Below are 24,589 nucleotides of genomic sequence, written 5' to 3'. Positions count from 1 at the left end.
TAATCTTAAACTCTGGATTAGACTCCCTGCCTTAACATAGTTTGAATATTAATGCTTTAACACATCTAAATTATCTATTGATTTATTACTATGTTCTCTTTCTCAAATGCTTTCGAGGCATCAAACCCTCTCACACCAAAAAATAAATTATTTACACGTACATACATATGGCATATGTATATAAAATGAAAATTAGAACAGGATAAATAGAACTAAGAGAAAAGGAAGAATATAGACCTATCCATTCTAGAAGTCAATATAGTCCCTCCCTTACATTAAGTTCTCTGTAAGGGAGGCTCAGAGGAGACCATGTGTTTGCAGCATGAGTGCTTTCTTTTCTTATTTGCTGTTTCTTTCCCATCACTGTGAACTTCCTGTGTCATTGTCCAAATAGCATCTCCCAGTAATACCTGTGTGGCCAACAGGGCTGCAAACTGATGTGTGTGGGCTCCCTACAACATCATGGCAGTCCGGGGACAGCCTGATGTTAAAAGCATAGCTTCTATTCAAATTTGGTTCTCTTTTGATTAGTCATGATAGATGTGTAGGGTGTTTTTTCTCTTCTGTCATAATTTCTCACAGGAGGAATAGGTGTTTGGTAGATTTTTTTTTCTGAGGTTTTATCCTTGGGTGAAATGGTTACAGTGCTTTTTCTGAGCTCAAGGAATGTATAAGATTTAGTGATAAACAAGAAGCAAGTACATGAAAGTTTGGCGATTTCTTTTTCATTTGAGAATAAATCCGATTTATTGGAAGTAGAGCCAAACTTCACTAAGAGCTTTTATGTACTAATTTGCCTGGTGCGTACTCCAGATGTAAGTGCTAATTTAGATGCTTCCCTCCATATTTCACTCTCTCTTTGTGAGTGCAGTACTAGTTGCTGAGAATGCAAGATGTTTTAAGACATGGGTCCTAGCCTTGAAAGGAGGATATGAGTGTTTATTAATTCAAAAAGGCTGTTTCTCCAGTAGATCGTATTGCTTCCAATGTAAAACCAGCAACAACCTCTTTTTTTTTTTTTTTTTTTTTAGACAACTGCCAGTAACTTTTAGGCTTTAAGAAGTATTTTTTGTCCACATTTGTAGGGGAGGAAAAATTAATAACTCTATATTTTTACTCCCAATAATTTATACTGATTTATGAACCAACTGCTTATGAAATGTTCTCTTCAAAAGTAGTCTTTGCTTTGGAATGGGAGTGGTCAGTGTGTGAACACTTCATCCAGTTGACATTTATAAAGGAGTTAGACCAGAGGACTTCAAAAGTGAATTTCCAGCTTCAGAATGCTGAATGTCAACCTGAGTTTGATTTGTATATAACCATTATCCAGCTAATTTGAAACTACAAAGTCATAATATAAATCTAGCACAGTTATGTGTGTGTGTTGCATGTATGCACGTATTTGTAGACCAAGATTTATGAAGACAAGAAAAATTATACGTTCATATTTTTCGGTTCCAGAATTTAGTGGTACCACCTCTAAATGATGTTCAGTAACTTTTTAAGAATAACTAATCCCTGGTGTGTTTTAATGCCTGACAATATCAAGACTTCCTTGAGCTCCTTCAGTAACTCTTCCTTGAGTCAATACTCATAAACCATCTTTAAACCAATCACAGGGTTGGAGGAGACCTCAAAATAAATTTTGTCCCATCAGCTATCCAGTGCCTGAATTCCCCGTACAGTTTCCACACAACATAGCCACCCCTGATGTACTCGGACCCACAGGGACGGGGAGCTCACTGCTTTGTGGGGTTAAGACTGAGCACAGGGTTATCCAGAGAGCAACAAGAAAACATTAAGTATGGCTTGAGAAAGCAAGCAAGGTACGCCCTCGGGAGTTCATTTGGCCTAAGAATAGCCCCATAGGAGAAGACCAGTCGCCCCTAAATCCAGCCTCCTGGACCTCTCCTAACCAGGAAAGTGTGTCTCAGGCTGAACCATTCTCATTAAGGCATGTCTGCTCCAAACATGGGCAGCTGCGTGCTATGTGACCACATCACTCAGCATTCCCTATGAGCTGCCCATCTCCTGTAAAATCCTCTTTGAAAACAGAACATTATCCTTCTAAATTTCCGTGTTCTTCCAATGTCTCCACGAGGTACTCTGGCCCTGGCTAGCCTAGTGCAGTACTTACCCTTTGCAGGGATGGCGTTGGAGCTCCTCAGTGGAGATTATCATCGGCTTAAGATCATGAAATGTCAAAGCACAATGAACTGCTGTGTTCAAAATATTGTATTATTGGAAGAAATTACTATCTCCTTGAAAACTTAAGTATTTTGATATTCTTAATGTAAGTAATTCAACCTAGTTATTAATCCGAAGACTTTTTTTTTTCCTAGTCCCCTTTGTTTCAGTTTGGCATTTTAATGTACGTAAATGAAGAAATTTTAGCTCTTCTTTTAAAAAGATGCCTCTCCTCTGCTTTGAATATAATAATTGCCCAGCACCTGCATTTTGGGCCACATCTTTACTTGCAGGGAAAAAAGGGAAAACTACTTTTTGCCAGGTGTGTTTTCTCAAGACAGTATGGCTGTCATTGTTAATTAAAATGGTCCTCTAATATGTAACAGGATTCTTGTGTTTTCTTCATTTTGTTGAATATTTTCCAGGTTGAAACCTAATGAGTTTTTCTTTTAGTAATTGCTGATCTATCTGGTGCTCAGGGTGAGGTTTTTTTTATTACAAAGATACTTTTTGCCTTTATTGTGCTTCAACTTGAAAGCCGCATGAAATATGGTTGTTCCTGGTTGGGTAATAAAATGAATGTCTTCTAGGCCACATGCTATGGGTGGAAAGTGGGAACATCTTGTCACTAGAAAAGATATGTTGAACTCATTTGCTCAAGATAATTAAATAGTGTTTCTAAGCCAGGAAATATGAGTTTTGAGTTATTGAGCATTCTGAAAGCATCATTTTTTAAAAACTATAGAAATTGATATTTCACAGAATTCGGAGGCCTCCCTTTTTTTTTTTTTTTTAATGTACCAGATGTCCTAAAACTACCACATTTCTATTATCCCTGTTAACACTGGTGTTAAATACCACAAAGTAGCCCTTGTTCTTGAATAATAATAGCCTTTGTTTAAATGACTGCTATATTCACATTCTTTCCAATTTAGCAAGTGATTATTCATCCATATGGCTAAGTACAATATTTCCACACTGTTTATTTTAAAAATTTTTGGATGCTAGCAGTGGATTTCAGACACTATGCAGAAATTAGGTCTATTCCCTTACTGATCATTAGCGCCGTATTTCTAATTAGGTAATAAATTAATAAGGAAATGATAGTCCTGCACTAAGGAAGGGTGGATAGGCCAAACTAAAGTTTAGCAAACAGTAGGATGTTCTATAAAGAGCTGAGGCTTAGTGGACATGCATTCAGCCATTTGGAATGTTAAGTGCCATTACAGAACGAAATAATTTACTAAATATGTCCCCTTGGTCTAATTATTATGCCTTCAAAACAGTCGTTTGTTCTTTGGTCCAGAGAGGAGTTGGCCTATTACTTTCTATCCTGCTTTTTGTGGACCGCTAGAGCCATCAGGAGCTGCATGGGTAGTTTCCACAAATCTAGCAACATCTCTTCCCAGTTCTCAGCCAAAGTCAGTGGGATCCTTACACTTGGCCCAGTTTATAAAACAGGAGCAACAGAATCGTGTGCTTTCTTATTCACTGAACATTTCAAACCATAAAAATTGGTAATAAATAACATGACAAAAAAGTTTAATTGGTGGGGCGCCTGGGTGGCTCAGTTGGTTGGGCGTCTGACTTCGGCTCAGGTCATGATCTCACGGTCTGTGAGTTCGAGCCCCACGTCGGGCTCTGTGCCGACAGCTCGGAGCCTGGAGACTGCTTCTGATTCTGTGTCTCCCTCTCTCTCTGACCCTCCCCTGTTCATGCTCTGTCTCTCTCTGTCTCAAAAATAAATAAACATTAAAAATTTTTTTAAAAAAGTTTAATTGGTAACAAGACAAAACGGTGTATTACAGATGGGACAACTCCTAATTCAAAGTCACAACTTTGAACTGGAAAGGGCCTTAAAGAAATCTATTCTTTCCCCCATATTGTAGATGAGAAACAGGGATCCAGAGAGACTGAGTCCTGGTTGTGTTCCTGGCATGCAGCTCTTCCTTCCTCCTCTGCCTCTGCCCCCCCCCTCCCCCAGGCCACTGAAAAGTGCTGAGCAGGTGCACAACTTGGGGGTGCACCTGCCCATTTTCCCTTACTCTTTCAAATTACCACCAAAAAAGGAAAAACAAAAAACAAAAAAACAAAAAACTCTGAATTTATTCTCTGAATTTTATCTGCGAGTACAGAGAAATATGTTTGAACTTGGCCACTAGCACAGTCACATCAAACTACCGATAAGGTATAATCATAAAGTGTTAGGTTGCTTAGAAAACATGAAATGTGATTTTTGTCTTATAACTATTTCAGGATTTATAGTTCGAGTATGAAAAGATTCAACTAATAAGATGAATATGATCTTCTTTTACGCGTAGGCTTCTTTTTTTTTTTTTTTTTTAATGTTTTTATTTCAAGAGAGAGACAGCATGAGCTGTGGAGGAACAGAGAAAGGTACAGAATCCGAAGCAGACTCCAGGCTCTGAGCTGTCAGCACAAAGCTGGATGCAGGGCTCAAACCCATGAACCGTGAGATCATAACCTGAGCTGAAGTCGGATGCTTAGCCAGTTGAGCCATCTAGGTGCCCCTTATATGTAGGCTTCTTAAATGTCAAGCAAAATGAAGCAATCAAACAGGGAGCCTCAGAGGTCCCTACAGAACTCAGGTGGTCAACTGTTAGAGTAGAATTTCTCAGTACAAAAGAGACCCCATAGTGACACATGTGTTTAGTATATTGGGGAACCAGTATATTTGAGAAAGATGAGGGCATATGATAGAAATCTAAAAAAAAATGCCCAAGAGAACCCAGCCCAGGTCCCCTGAGTACCTTGCAGTTTCTGAGTCTATAGAACTTCTCATGGCTGAGGACTGGAGGTACTTTTGTCTGTAAGCTTCTTCTGCTGGTACCAGATGACGAGGTTGAAGATTTAGTACACATGGAAAAGCACGTTCCTGGAACCCATCAAAGCCAGACGTGGAACACATCACTTCAGTGACTTTTTCTCAGGCAAATCTCTAGGATAGTGTAAGTGACCTAATTCTGTGCCAGAGGCTGAAGTACCCTGAAGAACAACCAGGGTGGCCACATCACTGCCCTCCCTGCCACCTCTGCATCCCTGTGATTCTCTCGGGTGGATTTTTCCTTTGTGCGACCTGTTCGCTTTTACAACCTCCCCCTGACAAAAAGAACCATCTTATACGTCCCTTACGGGCAATTCTCAGTCAGCATTTCTGAATTTTAAGCTGATTTATTTTCAGCGGAAATGCTTTTCCAGGGTACAGAGGACTCTGTGACTACATTATGTAATTAATCCTCTCAGCCTACCCATGAAGTTGGAAAATTACCTGAAATAAAGAATATGTTGAAATGTAAATGTGAGTCTGTAAACGGATCTCTAGAAATTGATAGATCTTTTCAAAGATGCTGTGATCCACCACCTTTGTACCTGAAAAATCACAGAAACGCAGGCTAACCCTTATGGTCTTTAAAGACTTTAAAGATCTATCGCTCGTGTCGTTCAGCAGGGAAAGAATTTAAACAGCAGGAGCAATCCTCTTCAAATTGAGTATGTAGCCTCGGCGGCTGGCCCAGGCCATCATCAACTCCACACTGCCCCTCCAGGGAAGTCTCCTTCTCCCACACCACCTAAGCACCCTCTCACTACTGCTGCTGAAACCAGCGGTGGTGACCACCATGCCCACAGCTGGGCGTGAGGGAGCTCTTCCATGTCTGACATGGAGTATGCGTTAGCTGTGTGCAGGAAATCGCGGGGAACAACCAGGCGAGCAAAGTAAGGCCCACCCAGCTGGCCGGGCCAGGCCTCCTGTGCGACCCAGCCCTCCAGGCCGCTGGACTGGTCCACCACCTTAGTAGCCAGCTGTGCCAGCCAGCAAGGAGGGCAGCAAGCAGGCCCAAGGCTGGCGGCAGGGTAGGAAGAAGGAAGCCATGAGCCATGCATTTCAGTCTGGCCCAGGACTGCGCATTCGTCTGCTCTGGGAGTCCCTGCACACGGTTCAGCAACCCCTGCTGAGGCAGTAGCTTCTGAGGAATCCTGGGAGCGACTATAAACCACCGTGACTGTCGTTTCCTCAGCATTTATCCAGAAGGAGGAAAAAGGCTTTTCTAGGATTAAAGACAGTACTTCTGTCCCACTCATAATAATTGCTTTCCCATTATTTCAGTTCCATTTCAGTTTCATAATTTGTTCACAGCATTCCAGTCCTGGTGGAAAGCTTGAGTGATTTGCCTGAAGCCACAAATGGTGGACATTTTTCACTGTATTTCTCTCTTCCCACTGCCCCTGGATTTCCTCATTCCTGTTACACCTCCAGATCCTCACACACATGCCGAACCGGGGCTCAGCTTGGATGCTACCCTCCCCTTGCATCAGGCTCCAGATTCTCATCACGAGCACCCGCCCTTCCTCTGTGCCTTCCCGTCTCCTCACTCCTTCAGGTCCTCATCACATTCCCCCTACAGTGCTTCCTGGGACATAGGCTGTGCCCCTTCTGGTCCATCAACCTCCCCCTCATCCCTGGGATCACACCTGTCCCTGCCTTCCACACTTCCCCCCCTTGGCAAGTCTTCATCTGCAGCCCCTGCCCTCCCCTTCCAGGCCAGCCCAAGCCTCGAGGCTCTTCTACTCCTGCTCCTCCCAAGCTGGGTTTCCCCAGCCCCAGCCTGCTTCTCCCTGGCTTCTGCCCTTCATACTCCACCCTGGATGCCGTGGTCCTCAATCCTACCAGACAGAAAAACATCCAGGGAGAAGTAGCATGGTGTCAGGAGTGACTGGGTTCTGGAGTGAGATCCACTTGTTTCTTTCCAGCTCTGTGGCCCCAGACAAATCACCTCACCTGGCACCAGCTTCCCCAGTGTAAACACAATACCTGCTGCTTGGCGTTTGTATGAGGATGGATGTGGAGTGCATAGTGCAGACAACACGCGAGCTGTGCTCGGCACTCTTCCTACTCTTGGATGCTTTGTGATGGCTGCCTCGTGCTGTGACCATTTGTGGCAAGGCCTCTGAGAGCAGAGGACTCGCCTACGTGTCTCTACCAGCACTTTCCAATACACGTATAACGTAGGACACATGTAATTCTGAACTTCCTAGTAGACACATTAAATAGGATACAGGAACAGGTCTTATTTATGTTAACAGGGCAGTTTATTTAACCCAGTTCTTCTAAAATAATCATTTCAGGGGTGCCTGGGTGGCTCAGTCGGTTAAGCATCTGACTCTTGATTTTGGCTCAGGTCATGATCTCATGGTTCATGGGTTCGAGTCTTATATTGGGCTCTGCACTGTTAGTGCAGAGCCTGCTTTGGATTCTCTCTCCCTCTCTCTCTGCCACTTCCTGGTTTGCACGCTCTCTCTCAAAATAAATAAACTTAAAATATAAAATAATGACTTCAATTTATAAGCAATATAAAAATTGAGGTGTTTTGTATTCATTTTTTTCATGCCAAGTTTTCATACTCCACTGTATATCTTAATACTTCTGGCAGATCTCAGTTTGGACTAGCCACATTTCAAGTGCTCAACAGCCACATATGGCCAATAGCTACTCTGTTGGACAGCACATATCTATACCATGCTTGGGTATAAGTAACATGCATCTGAAAGGCATGAGCTGTATAGCTTTAATGGACAGGGACGTAGGAGGCCATAGTGTGACTAGATGTAGCCATAGTCACAACATTTCTCTCTTCCCAAGAGAAAGTCTTAGAGCTTTGTAAAAACCCTAACAGGTGTTAGGGGAGAGCTTCGGGGGCAGCTGCGATGAGAAGAAGTGGAGAGGTGTATTTGCTAGATCATGAGTATATCAGCCAAAGACTGTCTAGGGGAATAATAACGGAAGCATGTGCAGGAGCAGGCAGTGGCCCTAGATTAAGAAGCCCACATTCCTGCCTTGTTATCCACAGACTGAGTTTGCGAGATGCACACACACTCTGACCTTCGTATGCAGTCTGAAACTTTGATTTTCTGTATTTTCACTATTAGCATAATATTTCTATCCCCACTTATCAAGAATGCTTGCAGGGTGGGTATCCCAACACCAGCCTATTCCAAAGAGCACACAGACGCAGAATTGCTAGGGGCGAACAAAGGCAAATATCAGAACTGAAGCATAGAAACCAGTCATGATGCCTCTCTGTGCGGGTACGACAGTGCCTCATCTGTCCTCTCATATAAAACTACCCCCCCCCCCCCGGCCTCCCGAAGGCTTGGGCAGTTCTTTTTACCTCTTATGAAAGACATCTTGTGAAAGAGCAGGACTGACATGACATCGACAACAGACACCAAGAATAAGGCTAGGTTGTGGAAGAAAATGCAGGAGCATGCCCAGTGGTACTGTTTGAAGTGCGCTAGTTCTTTGGGCTGCTTTATGTTTCTTTTTGCAATATCCACAAATATTTGTGGGAGGGGTTTATAAATTAGGAAACTGAAAAAACTGAATGCCATATAAAAATTAGTGATTTTAGATTTCTTCCAAATCAGAAAGGAAAACAATTGTGTAAGCTGTTATATATTTATGCTGCCAGAGAAATGACGTTGTTTGGTTGGTGTTTAACACTAGTTCAGAAATACGTTTTTCAAATAGTGCCATTATTTTAATTAATCAGTAAAATCAGATTATCAGTTGGTTGTTTGAATAGCTATAAAGCTAGTTTTAAGTGTGAGCTCTTTCAAAATTCTGCAGCATAGGATTTATGGGAAATAATATTTTAATTACTTCATTCTTTGTGGGGAAAATGAACTTTCATCTCTCATGGCAGTATTTCCTTGCAATTATTGGTTACTCATAATTGTGTGTGCTTTTTCCTGTGGTAGAGAATAAGCAGCTTTTTCTACAACAGTATGCATGAAATTCTCTAATATTTTCTAAATTAGTTTGTATGTGTATATTCTTAGTTCTCACAACAAATAGCTAATTGCTTTAAATTAATAAAAAACTCAAGTTTCCTAAACCAAATTATAGTTTATTTTTAACTTTCCCTTTAGAAACCAGGAGTATGCTGCTAAATTTTTTGAAGCAAATTTCTCATTAGGACCTCAGGAGTTGGAGGTTTATTATGTTAATGGAGAATGCTAATCCTATAGCTCTCTCTTTTCTCAACAGTCTTGCTACATCTGGGAGTTGGTGTATTTTCTATTCATTACTTACTGCTCTAGCAGCATTCTGCCTGACCCATTAAATGAAGCCTTAGACAGACTAAGTGGGGAGAACATTGTTTTATTACTACTTTAGTGAGGTGGAGTACACACAGATATTATTAGCTGGTCTCAAGAATGGTGCTTTTTACTTTGATTGGATAAGCCAAATTAATCATTCCATAGCTAAGGCTTTTAAGTGTAATTGAACCTTCTTCATCCAATATTGGTTGATTGGAACTGATTGTTTAGTTTTTCCATAACCTTACTTTTGAAATTGAAGGTGGGGAAGAAAAAAATCCCTGTCTTGAGACTTGCTTTGATATTCAAAGTGGCTAGTTTAAATCCACACCCAGTGCTGTAGCTCTTTGTGTTACCTGGAGAGGTGCAAGATTAGAGGGATAATGTAATTCAGTGCAGGATGATAAAGCTGCCTTGGTGTGGGTTCTCTGAAGGCCACAAACTTAGGAAAAATAGAATCTTTCCTTTTTTCTGGTCAAGAATAATTTTGGACATTTTTTGAGGTTCGAGAAAGCCTGTAGTAGACTGGTTTTATGATGAGTAAGTCATCTCAGTTAACCAAAAGATAGCCTTGTCACCTGGTCGACAGAAGGGTTACATACTTTTAAACACTTTAACATTTTATAATTGGGCAACACTGAGCTTTTCTATTTTGCAGTTTTGAGGGGTTGGGATTCTGGCACGTTAATTTAACTCTTCTGTTTCTAGAGGTATAACAGAAATGGGATTCTCCCATCCTCAGAGCTAAGATGGTTTCAACAGCCATCTCTTTTGGTTTTCATATGAAAGGCAAACAAAACTACGCTAGCAAATTCCCTTACAGGTACAAAACATTGTTCTGACCCTCTCCCCATAGTTATAAACCTTAAAGACACTCCTGAATACTCAGCTTAAGAGAAGGCATGAAAGGGAGGTAATTGTGAACTAAGTCTGACAGACAGGAAATAAAAGGGAAATCCAAAAATAAATACATGCTATTAAACTGGATCCATTAACAACTATTTTTGAGCACCCATTATGTGCCCTGCTTATGTGTAACAAGACATGTAAAAGAATGGATGATGGTAGAGTATTTGTTCCTCTTGTATTTGCCTGATGAAATTAAAATTAAATTTAGAAATACAAATACTCATCCTTTAAAAAAATCAACATGTAGAATTTCAGTCCTACAAAATAATTAAATGGGAATTTAATTCATTTTGTGCAGCTTGACTCTTTCAGTTACTATATGTAAAGCACACAATGCCTGGCACAGAGTAAAATCACAGTAAATGGTCATGTTACTATTGTTTGTATTGACCTATGCACATTTATGCTGTTCAATCCCATGTAGATAAGGGCTAGTAGTAAACTGTAGAATGACATATAACTCCACTGATCATTCTAAATGCCTGATAAAAGAAAGAGCAGGACAAAATTCTACCTGCACAGAAAATCAAGGAAATCCATAAATCTAGGAAATAGCCTCTTAACAGAAGTGGGTCTTAGCAGGAGCCAGAAGTGGAGGCAGGAACCATGAAAAACAAGATTTGCTGCTAGTGATCAGAGAAATTCTAGGCATCAACTCCTAGATCCATCATGCTAAAGAACCACCCCTCTTAGTCATGTTTTCACATGTGAGTCTGTGACTCACACTGTTTCGTTTTCTGTAGTTATATATGTAATTTTATACCTATAGCCTATAATGTAACGAGCTTTCCTTTCCATAAGCCTTGCCTTACAGTTAACTTTATTAGAATACATGTATTCCATGAAGTACAACATAGCGTATTAGAAGATGCCACTCTCCCCCATGGTTGAATTCTGTGGAGTGAGGAATTTGAAAACATGTTACAAAATTGTCAGGGGAGGTTAGGAAATGACCCTTCCCACCCAACAGTATCTGGGCCGTATGCTGCCCTGCGGCTGGCTCACGCCCCAGCAGGCCCCGGCAGTATCCTGGGTGGAGTATGGTTGTCCTCATTAGCAGGAAATGTTAAAGCCCCATTCGTGGCAGCCTTTATCGCCCACCCTTCTATGCTTCAACCCTCTCTTTCTTCCATCTTGTCTCCCTTCTGCTATCTCCAAGGACTCATTTTTACTTGTTAGCTCCCAGGTCCCACCCATGGTCATCAGTCCTCTGATACCTTTCCCCTCAAACAGTGCTTTTCAAATGTCTTTTAGACATGAACCCTTTTTTTCAAACAGAAACACACAGTGCAGCCCAATATTGAGGACAGATAAATATGGAGCCACTCTGGGTGAATCAGGGTGGGGATCTGGCAGCCCGCTGCCAATTCTCCCCCCACACCTCACATGGCTGCCCCTGAGACAGTCCAGTGAAACCTCCAGAAAGCAGGTAACACAACCTCCCTAAGATTAAAACATCCCTGGATTAAAGCCATTTTATATAGAAACATGGCCAGTTTTATCAGAATCCATGGAGAAATAACTCTGCCTAATGAATTTAAGTTCATTTCATAAGCACCCATATGCACATGTGCACATAAGCACCCATATGCACAATATGTCTATCGTGTGTCATGTATTATATAAGCAAAGGCCTGTAATGGTGGACACAACAAGCTTTCAGAGACAAAGCAATGTCTTTATTTTCCTGATTCCAAACTGTCTAAATTCCCCTCCCATTTGGGGCCTAACTAGATGAACCAAGGCTGAGCCTGAAGTCCTTTGCTAATGGTGAGCCATCCCACCCCAAAGAGTAAGCAGAGAAAGGGTAAAAGTCCTTGGGGGACAAAGGAAACCCATCCAGCCAGGTCCAGAAGTCAAAGCCAAGTGAAAGAGGAAAGGAACCAGGCACAGGGCAGAGCAGACGGCTTTCCCAGCCAGAGCCCAAGCATCAGCCTCCATTACCAACCATTCCCTCAACAGTGTGGGTAGCTCAGGACAGACCTGCAGGGAAGGGGTGGTCCTCTCTCGGCTTAGAGTCAGAATATCCGTTTACTATCTTCACTCCAAGCCCTTTGTGTGTACTTCTCCATCTTCTAAAAGGAAAAGGTCCTGTCAGCACTGTCACACCTCCCTCTTTTATAAAGGTCCCCACCATTTCTCCAGGCCCTGAGAAGGCTGAGCAGACAATCCGTGGTTACCATGCACTGGAGGCAGCGGTTCTCCCAACACCCTTGATCAGTCATGTTCACAAGCCTGACATGCTCCCATGGAAATGGGCAGATTTTGCCAATTCCTTCCCCTTCACAGGGCCTGAAGCAATTTTTTTTTTTTTTTTTTTTTTTTGGTCGATAATTCTAAAAGCACTGTTGTATGGGCTTTTGAGCATCTTGTCAACGATGCTTCAGGAGTGCAGGGCTCTGAAGGATGTCAGGACCTCAGTGCCAGCTGCCCCACCTCCCCTCTACCTACATTTCTCTGACTTAGGAAAATGCACTGATGTGAAAGGGTCATAGAGTAGGTATAATCTTGAATTTGCTCTGATATCTTATAGAATAATTATTAGAAAATATATGTACTGTAACAATAACCCACCTCATAGTTGATACAGAAATAAAGACACTCTAATAGGCTTACAATTTAAATAATACTCTCATAAGCTGCATTTAAGTCTGTTGTTCAGTCCTGATATGAATTATAGTAGGAGTGACGTAATGTAGTGTCAGTCTCGCCTAGATCCAAAAAAGGAATGGCAGTAACTTGCACATGGCAGTAAAACTCTTAACATGGAAATAAAAATGTTTAAACCTTATCTGATTGTGGAGGTGAAACAGATGTAACCGCTCTCTATATATGTTACTGCAAGCATATTTAAACTTGAGCTTCGGGGCACCTGGGTGGCTCAGTCAGTTGGGCGTCAGACTTTGGCTCAGGTCATGATCTTGCAGCTCATGAGTTTGAGCCCCGTGTCAGGCTCTGTGCCGACAGCTCAGAGCCTGGAGCCTGCTTCGGATTCTGTGTCTCCCTCTCTCTGCTCCTCCCCCACTCTCACTCTCTCTCCCAAAAATAAAATAAAAACATTAAAAAAAAAAAAAAAAGAATTAAAAAAAAGCTTGAGCTTCCCAGTAGGAAGAGGAAGCATGATGTAGAGAAACATGTCAGTCTTTTGAGAAAGAATTTTTTTCCATGTACCAAAGTCTAAAAATGGTTTTGCCACACAGAGCATTGAATGTAAGGGATGATGCAGTGAATGACAGCTTTACGACACCCACAGATGTGTTATGTTTGTATGTTTGTGCCCCTTGATTGGATTGTGCCCCTCCACACAAAGAGTAGCTCTAATTTACCCTGCAGAAGCCACAGTCATCTTGTCTGATAAATACGTCGGCTCTAAAACTTAAGAGATGGACTGCTACGGCTTTGTGATGGGCTGCCAGGAGCTCACATATGTTCACTCAGCAGTTAGTAGAGGTCCACCCCTGCCTGATTGCAAATTCAGGCCATAGATTAGATTTGGAACAGAACGAGTTCACATCTGATGTTTATTTGTTTATTCCTAAACCTGCAGGATCTCTAATTGATAATTGGATTTTTTAAATCTCATTTTTAAGGAGTTCTTTGGAATTTATCTTCATGTGATGCTGTAAAGATGACAATCATTCGAGATGCTCTCTCGACCTTAACAAACACTGTGATCGTTCCACATTCTGGATGGAATAACTCTTCTTTTGATGATGATCATAAAATTAAATTTCAGACGTCACTCGTTCTGCGTAATACGACAGGTTGCCTGAGGTAAGTTCTTTATTTCTTCTTTCCAATTCTTTGATTAAAGAGCATGTGTTATGGTTAAATTGATTAAGAGGATTTACTTCATTTTATTAACGTTTACCATGTAGGTAAATGACCACTGGACTCTTATCCTGTGAGTTAAACACCATGAGCACAGACTAGCGGCCTGAAAGACATTATCTGATAAATGACCCTTCTGTGGATTAGTAAAAAGGGCCCTTTCAGTCCGGAATTACTGCCAAAATTCCTGTGTTTTCCACTTTAACAGCATTTTTCTGGTTATCACATCCTGACTGCTAATGTGTTTACAGCCTGGTTTTTGTTTAAATTCAAAATGTGATGGTTAAAACCTTTCTGCTTTTAAAAGGTGCAAAAGGTGTGTGGTTTAAATAATCATTGGGTTTGAGTTTTATAAATAAATGAAAATGAGCCCAAATAGTATTTTAAGTCATTATCTTTAGCATGTGAAATTCATAAAGGCCGCTTTATGGACAGTAGTGCTTATTATTTGCCATTAACACTCATCAGCTCAGTTTCTACCCAGTGTCCCAGGCTTACAGTGCTCTGGGAAGTTGAAGCAGGAGCCTTGGGCAGAGTGGCTTCCTGCCCCACTCTGAGCTTCAGCTTCCTCATCTTTAGAATAGGGAAAATAACACCATCTCACACTTGTGAAGAATCAGCTCCATATGAAGTGCTTGGTGAAGTATCTGACACATAGCGCTAACATTTAAACCATGCATCCAATGTAAGGCTATAACAGAGCTTGAAAGATGGAGAGGGAGCCTAGACTGCTGCTCTGAAGCCTTCCACTGTTGTGACAAGTGACTGTCAACCCCCTTGCTGTGGGTGGATGACAAGAGTCAGGATCCTGGGAAGCAGGCTAGCTCCCTAAATCAGACGTGTGCATCAGACGGCAGTTTGTATCCCCTACTGATGATCTGTGGAAGGAGCACCTCATGCTCTCCCTGCCCCTGCATCTGGGGAGAATGTGATCACTCCTCAGCCAGCCTGCCGGGCTTCCCAGAGGCAGGACATACCAGTCAGGTCCCTCAGGTTCAGGACTATAAACATTTGGTGCATGCCCTCTCTGTGAAATGAGTGATGAATAAAACAGACAGGACCCTGCTCAACAGAACCATATTCTATTGAGGAAAACAATCAAGAAAATAACAGTGAATGCCATGGTAATGTAGGATTTATTGGGAGATGATTCTGATGGTCGAGTGGCCCCTCATAGGAGGTGAAATTAAAGCCTACATTGAAATACCACCAGGAGCTGCTCATCTGAGAGTGGAGTGGGGTCCGGACACATATTTTAAGTGAAGAGAACAAGTAGTATGAAGGCTCTGGGGCAAGAATGGGCTTACGGCTGGAGCTTAATGGGCAAGACACAGAGTAGTACCATAGATTATACAGGATTTTTGAAGTCAGAGGAAGGACTTTGCACTTCATTCCAAGTGCCTTGGGAAACTGACAAAGGGCTTTAATCATGGGAGTGATGGGACTGGATCCTGGCTTCAGCATGAAGACTAAACAAGGGCAACAGTAGAGACTGGAGGCCAAGGCTATTGCAGAGATCCAGGCAGATGATGACAGTGGCCTACACCAGGTGCTGGAGAGAGGTAGGAGATAGGGGGTATTTTTCTGGAGAGAGAGCTGACAGAATTTGCTAATGGATTGAATAGAGGGGTGGGGAAAGGGAGGAGATAAGGATAATACCTCAATCTTTGGCTGGATAAATTGGCAACACAGGGAGAAGAAAGGGTAGAGAGGTGAGCAGTTGAGAGCTTTGGCCATGTCCATTTTGAGTTGTCTGTTTAGCTATCCACGTGGTAATATCAGGAAAGCAGTTGGATAAAGGAGCCCAGAGTTTTAAAGAGGGGTCAGCCTAACGATAGACATTTGGGAGTCATGCATGGATCCACAGGTTGTATTAAAGCCAAGGGGCAGAGGGAGACCACCCATGAGAATGGAAAAAGATCAAGAAGGGACCAAAGTAGTCCTGGGCACTCCAGGGGGTCCCCCTGGCTGAAAAGACTAAGAAGGAAAGGCAGCAAGATGGGAGGAAAACCAAAGAAGTGAAAGGTCCCAGGGGCTTATAAAGGAATAGAAGATGGCAGCTGTTAAGTGCTACTGAGAAGTGACACAAGATAAGAACAGAGTAGGGACCACAGATGACATTGTCTCTCTGGCCCCAGAAAAACAAAGATGAAAAGAAAAATCATTCCAGACCCCCTTATCTAGCCTAAGTTTTTGCAAAATCTTAGCATATCCTAGAACCTTTGCTAATACCACATAAAACGAGATAGATCCTTAATATATGGTATCAATTCATGAAGGCAAACTGGTATCAAAATTTTCAATATGGATTGCCCGGCTGGCTCAGTCGGTAGAGCATGCAACTCTTGGTCTTGGGGTTGTGAGTTCAAGCCCCACGTTGGGTGTAGAGATTATTTGAAAAAATAAAATCTTTAAAAAAAAGTTTCAATATGGATGAGACCTAAAGCAATTTTCAGGGTTTTTTATATTTGAAAAGATGAGAAAAAGTGTAGCATAAGCAAATGTCCATATTTAACTTGAATATCTATACAACAAGTGACCTTTCTTCTGTTCGTTCATTGAGGAAGCATTTATGACCACCTACTACATGCAAAACATTATAATAGGTACAGGAGCCTGCCATATCTGGTGGCCCAACAAGGGAAGCAAAGCATGTCTAGAAATAACAACCATAGCTGACATACCAGGCACTTTAATAATTGCTTTATATGGAGCATCTCTTCCTCACACAACCCTATGAGGTGATCAATATTCTCCCCTTTTTACATATGAGGAAACTGAGGAGGATAGCCCCCAAAACAACTTTTTAGGAGGTTAGAAAGTAGGGTGTCACCAGAGGGATACAGAATTCAGATGCCCCTGCTCCTTTCTATTTGGGTTGACAACAGGGAGCTAGTTATTGTGAGTTCTCGCGATGTTAAAATGCCTCCTCACACGGCATCTGCACGGTTGCTGCCTGTCGTCGGTTCTCTGATGTTAAGATAAGGCTCCGTGGCTAAGGAGTAAGCTGTTCATCTCAGCAGCTCCCACGTGTCTCTGCCCCTTCAGGAACCTCAGCTCTGCAGGGGAGGAAGCGAGGAAGCAAATGCGCTCCTGTGAGGGGCTGGTGGACTCGCTCCTGTATGTGATCCACACATGTGTGAACACATCCGATTACGACAGCAAGGTCAGTGCCGGCCTGCCATGCGAGGGGTATGGTGGCAGATGATGACAGCTGCCTGATGCTGCTCCTTGCATGCCATTGATTCTTTCTGGGATTCTTGAGCCTTTCCTCCTCATTAGGCTACACTCCAGATTAAGGGGATTAATTTAAAAATTACAAATTAACAGGGACATGTCAACTTAAGAAAATAGCCTTAGAACCATGAAAACTGAGTGACTCCATGTGGCCAAGGACTTAGTGTGGGGTGGCAGGGTCCTAACTTTCTTTGTGGTTCTTCTGGGCTAATTGTCACGTGACTGCCCGTGCTGCTGTTGCCTCCAGTCCTGTGTCCCCTGTGCCTAGAATCAGACCCATCTGTATTTGAGTATTACTGAATAAACATTCCTGGTTGAGGCATTATAACCCACCAACCTCTCTGCCCTTCTTGCCCCAGTGCAGGCCACAGCCCACACCCCACAGCCCACACCCACGTGGATACCCTTCTCTACATCCCCAGTCTGGCCCTTTCAACCCTCCCTCTGTTGCCTTGCTGGTTAGCCTGTTCCAGTAGGAGACCCTTCTGTTCCCCTCCAGTTTTCCCCATCCTTGCCCCAGGAACAGGAGCTGAGGAAGGTGGGGGCAAGAAACAGAAAGGAGGGACTAAAAGTGTCAGGAGTTCCAAGTGGGCGAGCTATGGGCTAGATAAGGAGAGGCCATAAATAGGCCTGTGTCATAGACGTGGGTCTGAGAGAAGAGAATGACGAGTGGTAGGCTCAGGGAGAAGGTGGGGGAAAAACTCAAAGTGATGGCCAGGTTTTTATTTGAACCTCGTTGATCAAAAGATGTGCAGATGAAATGGAGAGGAATGAAGTGACAGGTGGCCTCCCAACAAGAGGTGTGATACAGATTTTAAGAAGCAAAAGACCATGTACAGAAGGCAGATGTCAACAGAGAAAGAGCTGATGGAACTTTCCTCAGAGGGAGGGCAGAGGGAGATGGATGGAAGGGCCGAAGATGGGACTTGGGGGGAGGGGCTTCCCCAGAGAGGGGGTTGCTCGCACCTCTTGCCATGGCAAGGATTCCTAGTGGCGAAAAGGAGTGACGTTGTGGCAACTTGGGTACACCCCTGCCAGTGCAGCCGCACTGAAGCAGGAACACTGGACATTTTCTCCTCCAGAGCCCTGCACATTTTCATCAGATGCAGCATTGTGATCGGGGCCACAGATGTACCGAGGATAGCCCTGCACTGTCATTTGGGTATCCCACAGAAATTCTGGAACTGTAATTCTTTCCTTAGATTGTTTCAGGTTCCCTTAAGTAAAAAAGGAGCTCATATTCTACATTTATTTATGACCACTGCAGCTCAGTACAGAAGCATTTTTGCAGTAATGTGCTACGATGGTTTTAATTATACGCCGTGTTGGTTTTCAGACTGTGGAAAACTGCGTGTGCACCCTGAGGAACCTGTCCTATCGGCTGGAACTGGAGGTCCCACAGGCCCGGCTACTGGGGCTGAGTGAGCTGGATGACTTACTAGGAAAAGAGTCTCCCAGCAAGGACTCGGAGCCAAGCTGCTGGGGGAAGAAAAAGAAAAAGAAAAAGAGAACGCCACAGGAGGATCAAGTTAGCATTTTATTTGACATGAAACTCTAAGGTTTCATTTTTCTAGGAGTAAGAAATCACATATTTGGCAAGAAAAAAAAAATTTCTCATACAGTTTTTCTACCTAACTATAGCTGAATCCAGCAGAGAGGAATATTTTCAGGAATGTTGTGTTCATTTTGTTTCCATTTCACGTGTGCTCTTTGTCTTTCAGTGGGATGGAGTTGGTCCTATCCCAGGACTGTCTAAGTCCCCCAAAGGGGTTGAGATGCTATGGCATCCATCAGTGGTAAAACCATATTTGACTCTTCTGGCAGAAAGTTCCAACCCAGCCACCTTGGAAGGCTCTGCCGGATCTCTCCAGAACCTCTCTGCTGGAAATTGGAAGGTATGATGTCTTCCAGTTATCTACAATTCTTTCCATCTGTGCAGCCAGATCAATAATGATGGTGAAAAGGAGACAGTTGTTTGGAGTTTGGGAAAGGGTGGGAGCACAAAAAGGAGGGAGATAGCAAGTGGTTCTGGAGATCCAAAGATGAATGTGACACGGCCCTCCCTGTACAAGCTGAAGACTAGCAAGAAAAATGTACAGATAGAGTCAGTACAGCATAGCCTTCACAGGATATGTGTACTGTGGCGTCTTGAAAAAGGACATCTAACCCAGCCTGGCAGGTGACAAAAAGGCCAAGAGGGAACCCAGGAGATGGGGAAGGTTTCCTAGAGGGATGGTGCTACCCAGATGGACTCTTAATGAGCAGAATTAAGCCAACAGAGTGCGAGGTTGGGTATATAGAGGGAGTGATCTAGAGAAAGGGACAAGAGAGGAAAGGACAGTGTGGCAGAGACTGCAGGATGGTTGCTGGGGCATCAAGGGCAGGGCAAGTGTGGCCTGGGTTAGACCCAGCCATCGCAGACAGGTCTGATGGCCAAGCTTCAGAAGCTGGGACGTGACCTGCAGACCACAAGGGCCACTAAAGGGGTTTAAGCAGACAGGTGACACAGCTGTGGATACTACTGGGTCCCTTCTGCCACGGTGCAGAAGATGAATTCAAAGAAGAGGAAAATAGAGGCTAGGATTCCGTGCTAGACATGTCAGGGGCCTGAATTAAGGCTGAGGTGGGAGGGAGAGGGGCCACCGTCCCTCTCTCAGATGCTTACAGACATATGGATGATGCACATTACCACATCCCTTTGAAGGTGTGTGACTTCTTTATGAAAATTGAGAGTGGTTTCCTACTGTTACTGTAAGCAGGGTCTCAAAACTTCTTAAACAACCTCTAGCAATTTCCCAGACAGTCCTTGTCTGAAATATTTTTAACCTCTAAAAATTTCCTGACGAGTATATTTTAGTAAAGTTATTCTAATGCTTGTTTTTGGCTACTTCTGCCACCACCACCTCCCCAAATGAGAAGCTTTTGGCCACTGTATTATCCATGAGAGTGAAAAGCACTGCTCAGGCTAGGTATGGTTTCTTACATGCAGTCAGCTGCTATAATGAATGTACACAGATATTTACGGCCTAGTGCTAAGCCAATGTGGTTATTTTGTTGTTGTTCTTAAGTAGCTTAGCATCTAAGTGCTGGCTATGGACCCAGACCCCTTGGTTTTGAATCCTGATCCTTCCTTATTAGCTAGGGGCCTTGGATCTTCTCTCCTCAGTTTCTTCATCTGTAAAATGGAGATAAGACCTACCTCATGAGGTGGCTATGAGCATTAAGAGAGATAATAAATGTGAAGGACCTAGGACTGTGTGTGGCACATAAGTATTGATAAATATTTATGTTGGTGACCCAGTGTTCACATCCAGCTTATTGTATGACAATAAATAAGATAATAATTGACATAGATGTGATTTGAGTTGTGTTGAATGGTCATTTAGTGAATGTAAGTTAGAAGGCAAGCTCACTTAAAATATAAATACTGGGGTACCTGGGTGGCTCAGTCAGTTAAGCATCCGACTTCTGCTCAAGGTTCATGGTTCGAGCCCCATATCGGGCCCTGTGCTGACAGCTCAGAGCTTGGAGCCTGCTTTGTCCACATCTCTCTGCCCTCCCTTGCTTGTGCTCTTTCTCTCTCTCAAAAAATAAAAATAAATATAAAAAAAAAAAAATTTAAGATAATCCTAACCACAGATGCTATCAAGTCAGAGGCTAAATTGGGAGTGGTGGTGCCCCAGAAGGGAAGCACTCTGGGCTGGGCTGAGCCAAGCGGTCTCCACATGAGCCAGGTGTTGGCTCTGTTCTTGCAGGTTTCAGAGAGAAGTTGAGAATGCTGCCTTGAGTGCTTTATAGCAAATCAAGTATTCCATTTCCTTTCCCCCTCCCCCACAGATTTCATCTGATTTAGAAAAATAGGAGTATTCGTTTCATATGAAGAATGTTAATAGGGTCTTTGGAATGAGTCTTTTCCTCTTACTTGTATTATTTAAGTAATCTGTTGGCATTCAAGAAACTGAGTGGTCAATCATATATTTTAATGTTCAAAATAATACAAAGGGCTGGCAGATCTTTATCCTTATGTCTTGACCACAGCAGGAAAGTATTAGATGTTTCATGAGCAACATTTTTCAACTTTCCTAAATTTTGAAAAACAATTTGCATTGGTAAAAAATGTCAATAAAAGCTCAAAACAAGATTAAAGACCCAATTTTCAAATGCTACTTTTTTTTTTTTTAGTTATTTCTCTGATGACTTAGCTAGCATTCATTTCCAATTCAAATGGTACACATGCTGAACAAACTTGCCTCATAGTCACAAAAGAATTTCTTGACTATGAATTAAAAAAAGCAGCTAACTAATCTTGAATAAGAAAGCATCCTGCACACAAATATACTTACTTTTTCACCAGTGTGCGTGAATTATGATGCTCAGTGTTTCTGGAGAATTCCTTTTCTTCTGAGGCAAGGGCTTTTTTTCAGTCAATCTCTTTGAAAGGTTACTGAACTCTAAATATTGTTGCAGAGAATATAGGAAAAGAATGACTTGATGGAGACAGGTTCTCCTGTAATGTGCAGTGATCAGTTACTGCCATCCTATTTATAGCCTCTGGACCTGGCATGGAGCCAATTGCCAAGAAGACCCAAGATCCGTCCTTAATCATATTTATGTATCTGAGGTAGAAAGCAATCACTGCCTTCTCTTTTCTGCACAAAAATATCTGGCAGATGGTGGCTTGAGATTTTTAGGCTTTAGAATTTCTTTTTTAAATCAGTCATCCTCGCCTATCTTTATCCCCAACTATGGTTTTTTCTTTACTGACACCACAGATTTATTCTCCAATTGGAAAGAAAACATTTAATCTATTAGTTTATCTTTTGGAAACCTCTTTTTTAGGTGATAGTAACATCTGAGTTGAACTCTATTTTATATTACTTATTGGCCTATTTTACTCACTAGTTTGCAGCGTATATCCGGGCAGCCGTCCGCAAAGAAAAAGGGCTCCCCATCCTTGTAGAACTTCTGAGAATGGATAATGACAGAGTTGTTTCTTCTGTGGCAACTGCCTTGAGGAATATGGCACTAGATGTTCGCAACAAGGAGCTCATAGGTATGTTCTGGTGACAAGGTAAGCTACAAAAACAGAGTAACATTTATAAGACTCTTCTTTTGATTTATATAAAAGATGACATTTTATATCATCAGCAACTGAATTCTACTTTCTGGCTTCTTGGCATATTTGGGTACCCTTTGTGGTGTCTATCTTTTGTGACCATCCCTTTTCATCAAGAGCCAAGCTCATTAATTAAACATTGATCAGGGAAGGTACATTTTCAAGAAAGGTTCATTTCCTGAGCCACAAAATAAGTTAATTCTCCGTTTCTGATATTTGAGACTGGTATCTGCTAACCAACTACCATGTTCTAAGTAAAAAAAGAAATGACATAAATGGTTTATAGCTTCTCCCTCTCAGATCTGTGTTAAGTGCTCACCCTGAGGCAGAACCACTGTCCCATGGCCATTTACACCCAAGGGTGGCATCAGGACTAGGGTAAGGCAAGTCAGGCACACTGGGTACAAAATGGCAGGAAGCATCCACCCTCAGGGCTGTAGGGTTGGCACTTGCATGAACCTGACACTGAGCCCCTCTTCAAGTTTGACACACTCACCAACTTAGCTTGCTTGTCTCCAAGGGCATTGCCACACTCAAGCCGACTGTGGGGTAAAGGAAAGATCAGAGACTCTCCAGTTGACCTCAGTTACCCCCTGGATCTGCTGCTCACTGGCTGTGTACCCTGGGGTGTGCTGTGGTGAGCCCACCCTGCTTCAATTCTTTCATCTAAATTTGAAAACTTCCTTGACCCCATGTCTGAAAGGGAGCCGACCACCCTGCTGTCCTCGCTGCAGGTTTGCTGTGCAAATCAGAGAATGAAGCAGCCCTTTATAAACCAGCAAGCTCCACACCAGCCCCACAGCTGACGACAGGCCAGGAGAGAGGGAGGGGAGATTTGATAGGATTTCATGTGGATTAGTGAATAGGTACTGAACTCATTAAAATATGCCTGCCCTGAGATGGGGGGTGTGGGTGGGGGAACACAAAGATGGAGGGAGGGAGACAAAGAACAAGGGCAATAATATTTACCTTAAAGTGTTGCCTTGAGGATTCACTGTGGCAGCTTACAGGAAAGCCACTACACAGTGCCTGGCAATATTGCTATTTTAAATTACCACCCAGGTTAACCTGCTCTTAACACACCATTCCTTTGAGCCAAACTGTCCCCTGATGAGTGAAAAGGAGCTTCCTCCACACCCTGTTCATACAGTCCCGCTGGTGCCTGATGCCAGTATGCATTATAACTCTTAGTTCCCATACTTCTTAAGAGAAATCCTTCAGGTCCCTAAAGAGATTTTTTTTTTAAGTTATTTTTACATCCATACTGTTTGAATTTCTTAGAAGAAGCTCATACAGTTTGGGAGTTTCTAATGCTAAAAATTAAAGGCCTGACAACATAGGATTGTGGCCTGTCACTCTACAGCTGGGGAGGGGACACAGGAGTGCAGAGGTGCAGGGCCACTGAGGGCCAAGACCTCTGGGAAGGGGGACCGTGTTTACCAAGCCCTGCCCTTCTTTCAGAGCATCTCTGTGTTTTCTGTGAATGTCTTGACTCCCTTTTAAACTTTCAAGAGCATTTTCTCTCTCTACCTGTGAGCCTTTTTTTTACCTAACTGGAGCACTCTTGAATGGTTTCATGAATCACTTTCTTATTTCTTTCTCTATAAAGATCCCTCCTTTCCTGAGGTCTGAGCCCCTCCCAGATTCAATATTCGACTCTAATTTATTCAGTACTTCTGTTTCTGAGAACCATCCCCTTCTTCCTTCACTCTGTGCTCATGTCCATCACCAGCACTAGCAATGGACTTTCTCTGTAGAGCCATTTTTCACAAGGAAACCAAGTTTTGTCACTCTATGAAAGTTACTGCATACTCCACTGAATCGAACCAGCCCAGCTGTCTAGAGCTGCAGGCTCCAAGGGGACCACCAGGCTCACTCACAGGCGGAGTGAGCTGCCTTATCCCAGTCTCCGGGGGCAATTTAAAGTTGTGCCTTAGCAAAATGACGAATTACATGTCATGGACGTTTTGGTTTTTCGTGAATATTCAAAATCACCAGCGCTAACTTCCATCTGCTCTAAAAACCACATTTATCTTCTGGCTTACAATGTCAATACTGTTTTCCCCCTATTCACAACAATGTTCACCGTGAGTAAGCCAGAGCCTTCCCTTTGAAATACAGTAAATTATGCAGCGTGTAGTCAGGGCCTAACTTCCACTGCTTACCATTGTATATAAATAGGTCTTTAAT

General features: G+C 42.7%; 1 protein-coding gene across 15 annotated transcripts in view; it reads left to right on the top strand.

Moving 5' to 3' along the window:
- PKP4 (plakophilin 4) overlaps window positions 1-24,589 on the top strand; it is a 237,700-nt gene that overhangs the window by 200,223 nt on the left and 12,888 nt on the right. For all 15 annotated transcript variants that reach the window (XM_053908561.1, XM_053908552.1, XM_053908570.1 and 12 more), the window contains 5 exons: window positions 13,806-13,989; window positions 17,095-17,212; window positions 18,620-18,811; window positions 19,005-19,178; window positions 22,186-22,336. In XM_053908561.1, the coding sequence (XP_053764536.1) occupies window positions 13,806-13,989; window positions 17,095-17,212; window positions 18,620-18,811; window positions 19,005-19,178; window positions 22,186-22,336 (819 nt within the window). The remainder of the gene's footprint in view (window positions 1-13,805; window positions 13,990-17,094; window positions 17,213-18,619; window positions 18,812-19,004; window positions 19,179-22,185; window positions 22,337-24,589) is intronic.

Source organism: Panthera pardus, unplaced genomic scaffold, assembly GCF_024362965.1.
Source record: "Panthera pardus isolate Hobbes unplaced genomic scaffold, ASM2436296v1 HiC_scaffold_10, whole genome shotgun sequence".
Lineage (NCBI taxonomy): Eukaryota > Metazoa > Chordata > Mammalia > Carnivora > Felidae > Panthera > Panthera pardus.
Note: the sequence above shows the minus strand (reverse complement) of the source record. Positions and strands in the feature narration are given on the sequence as shown.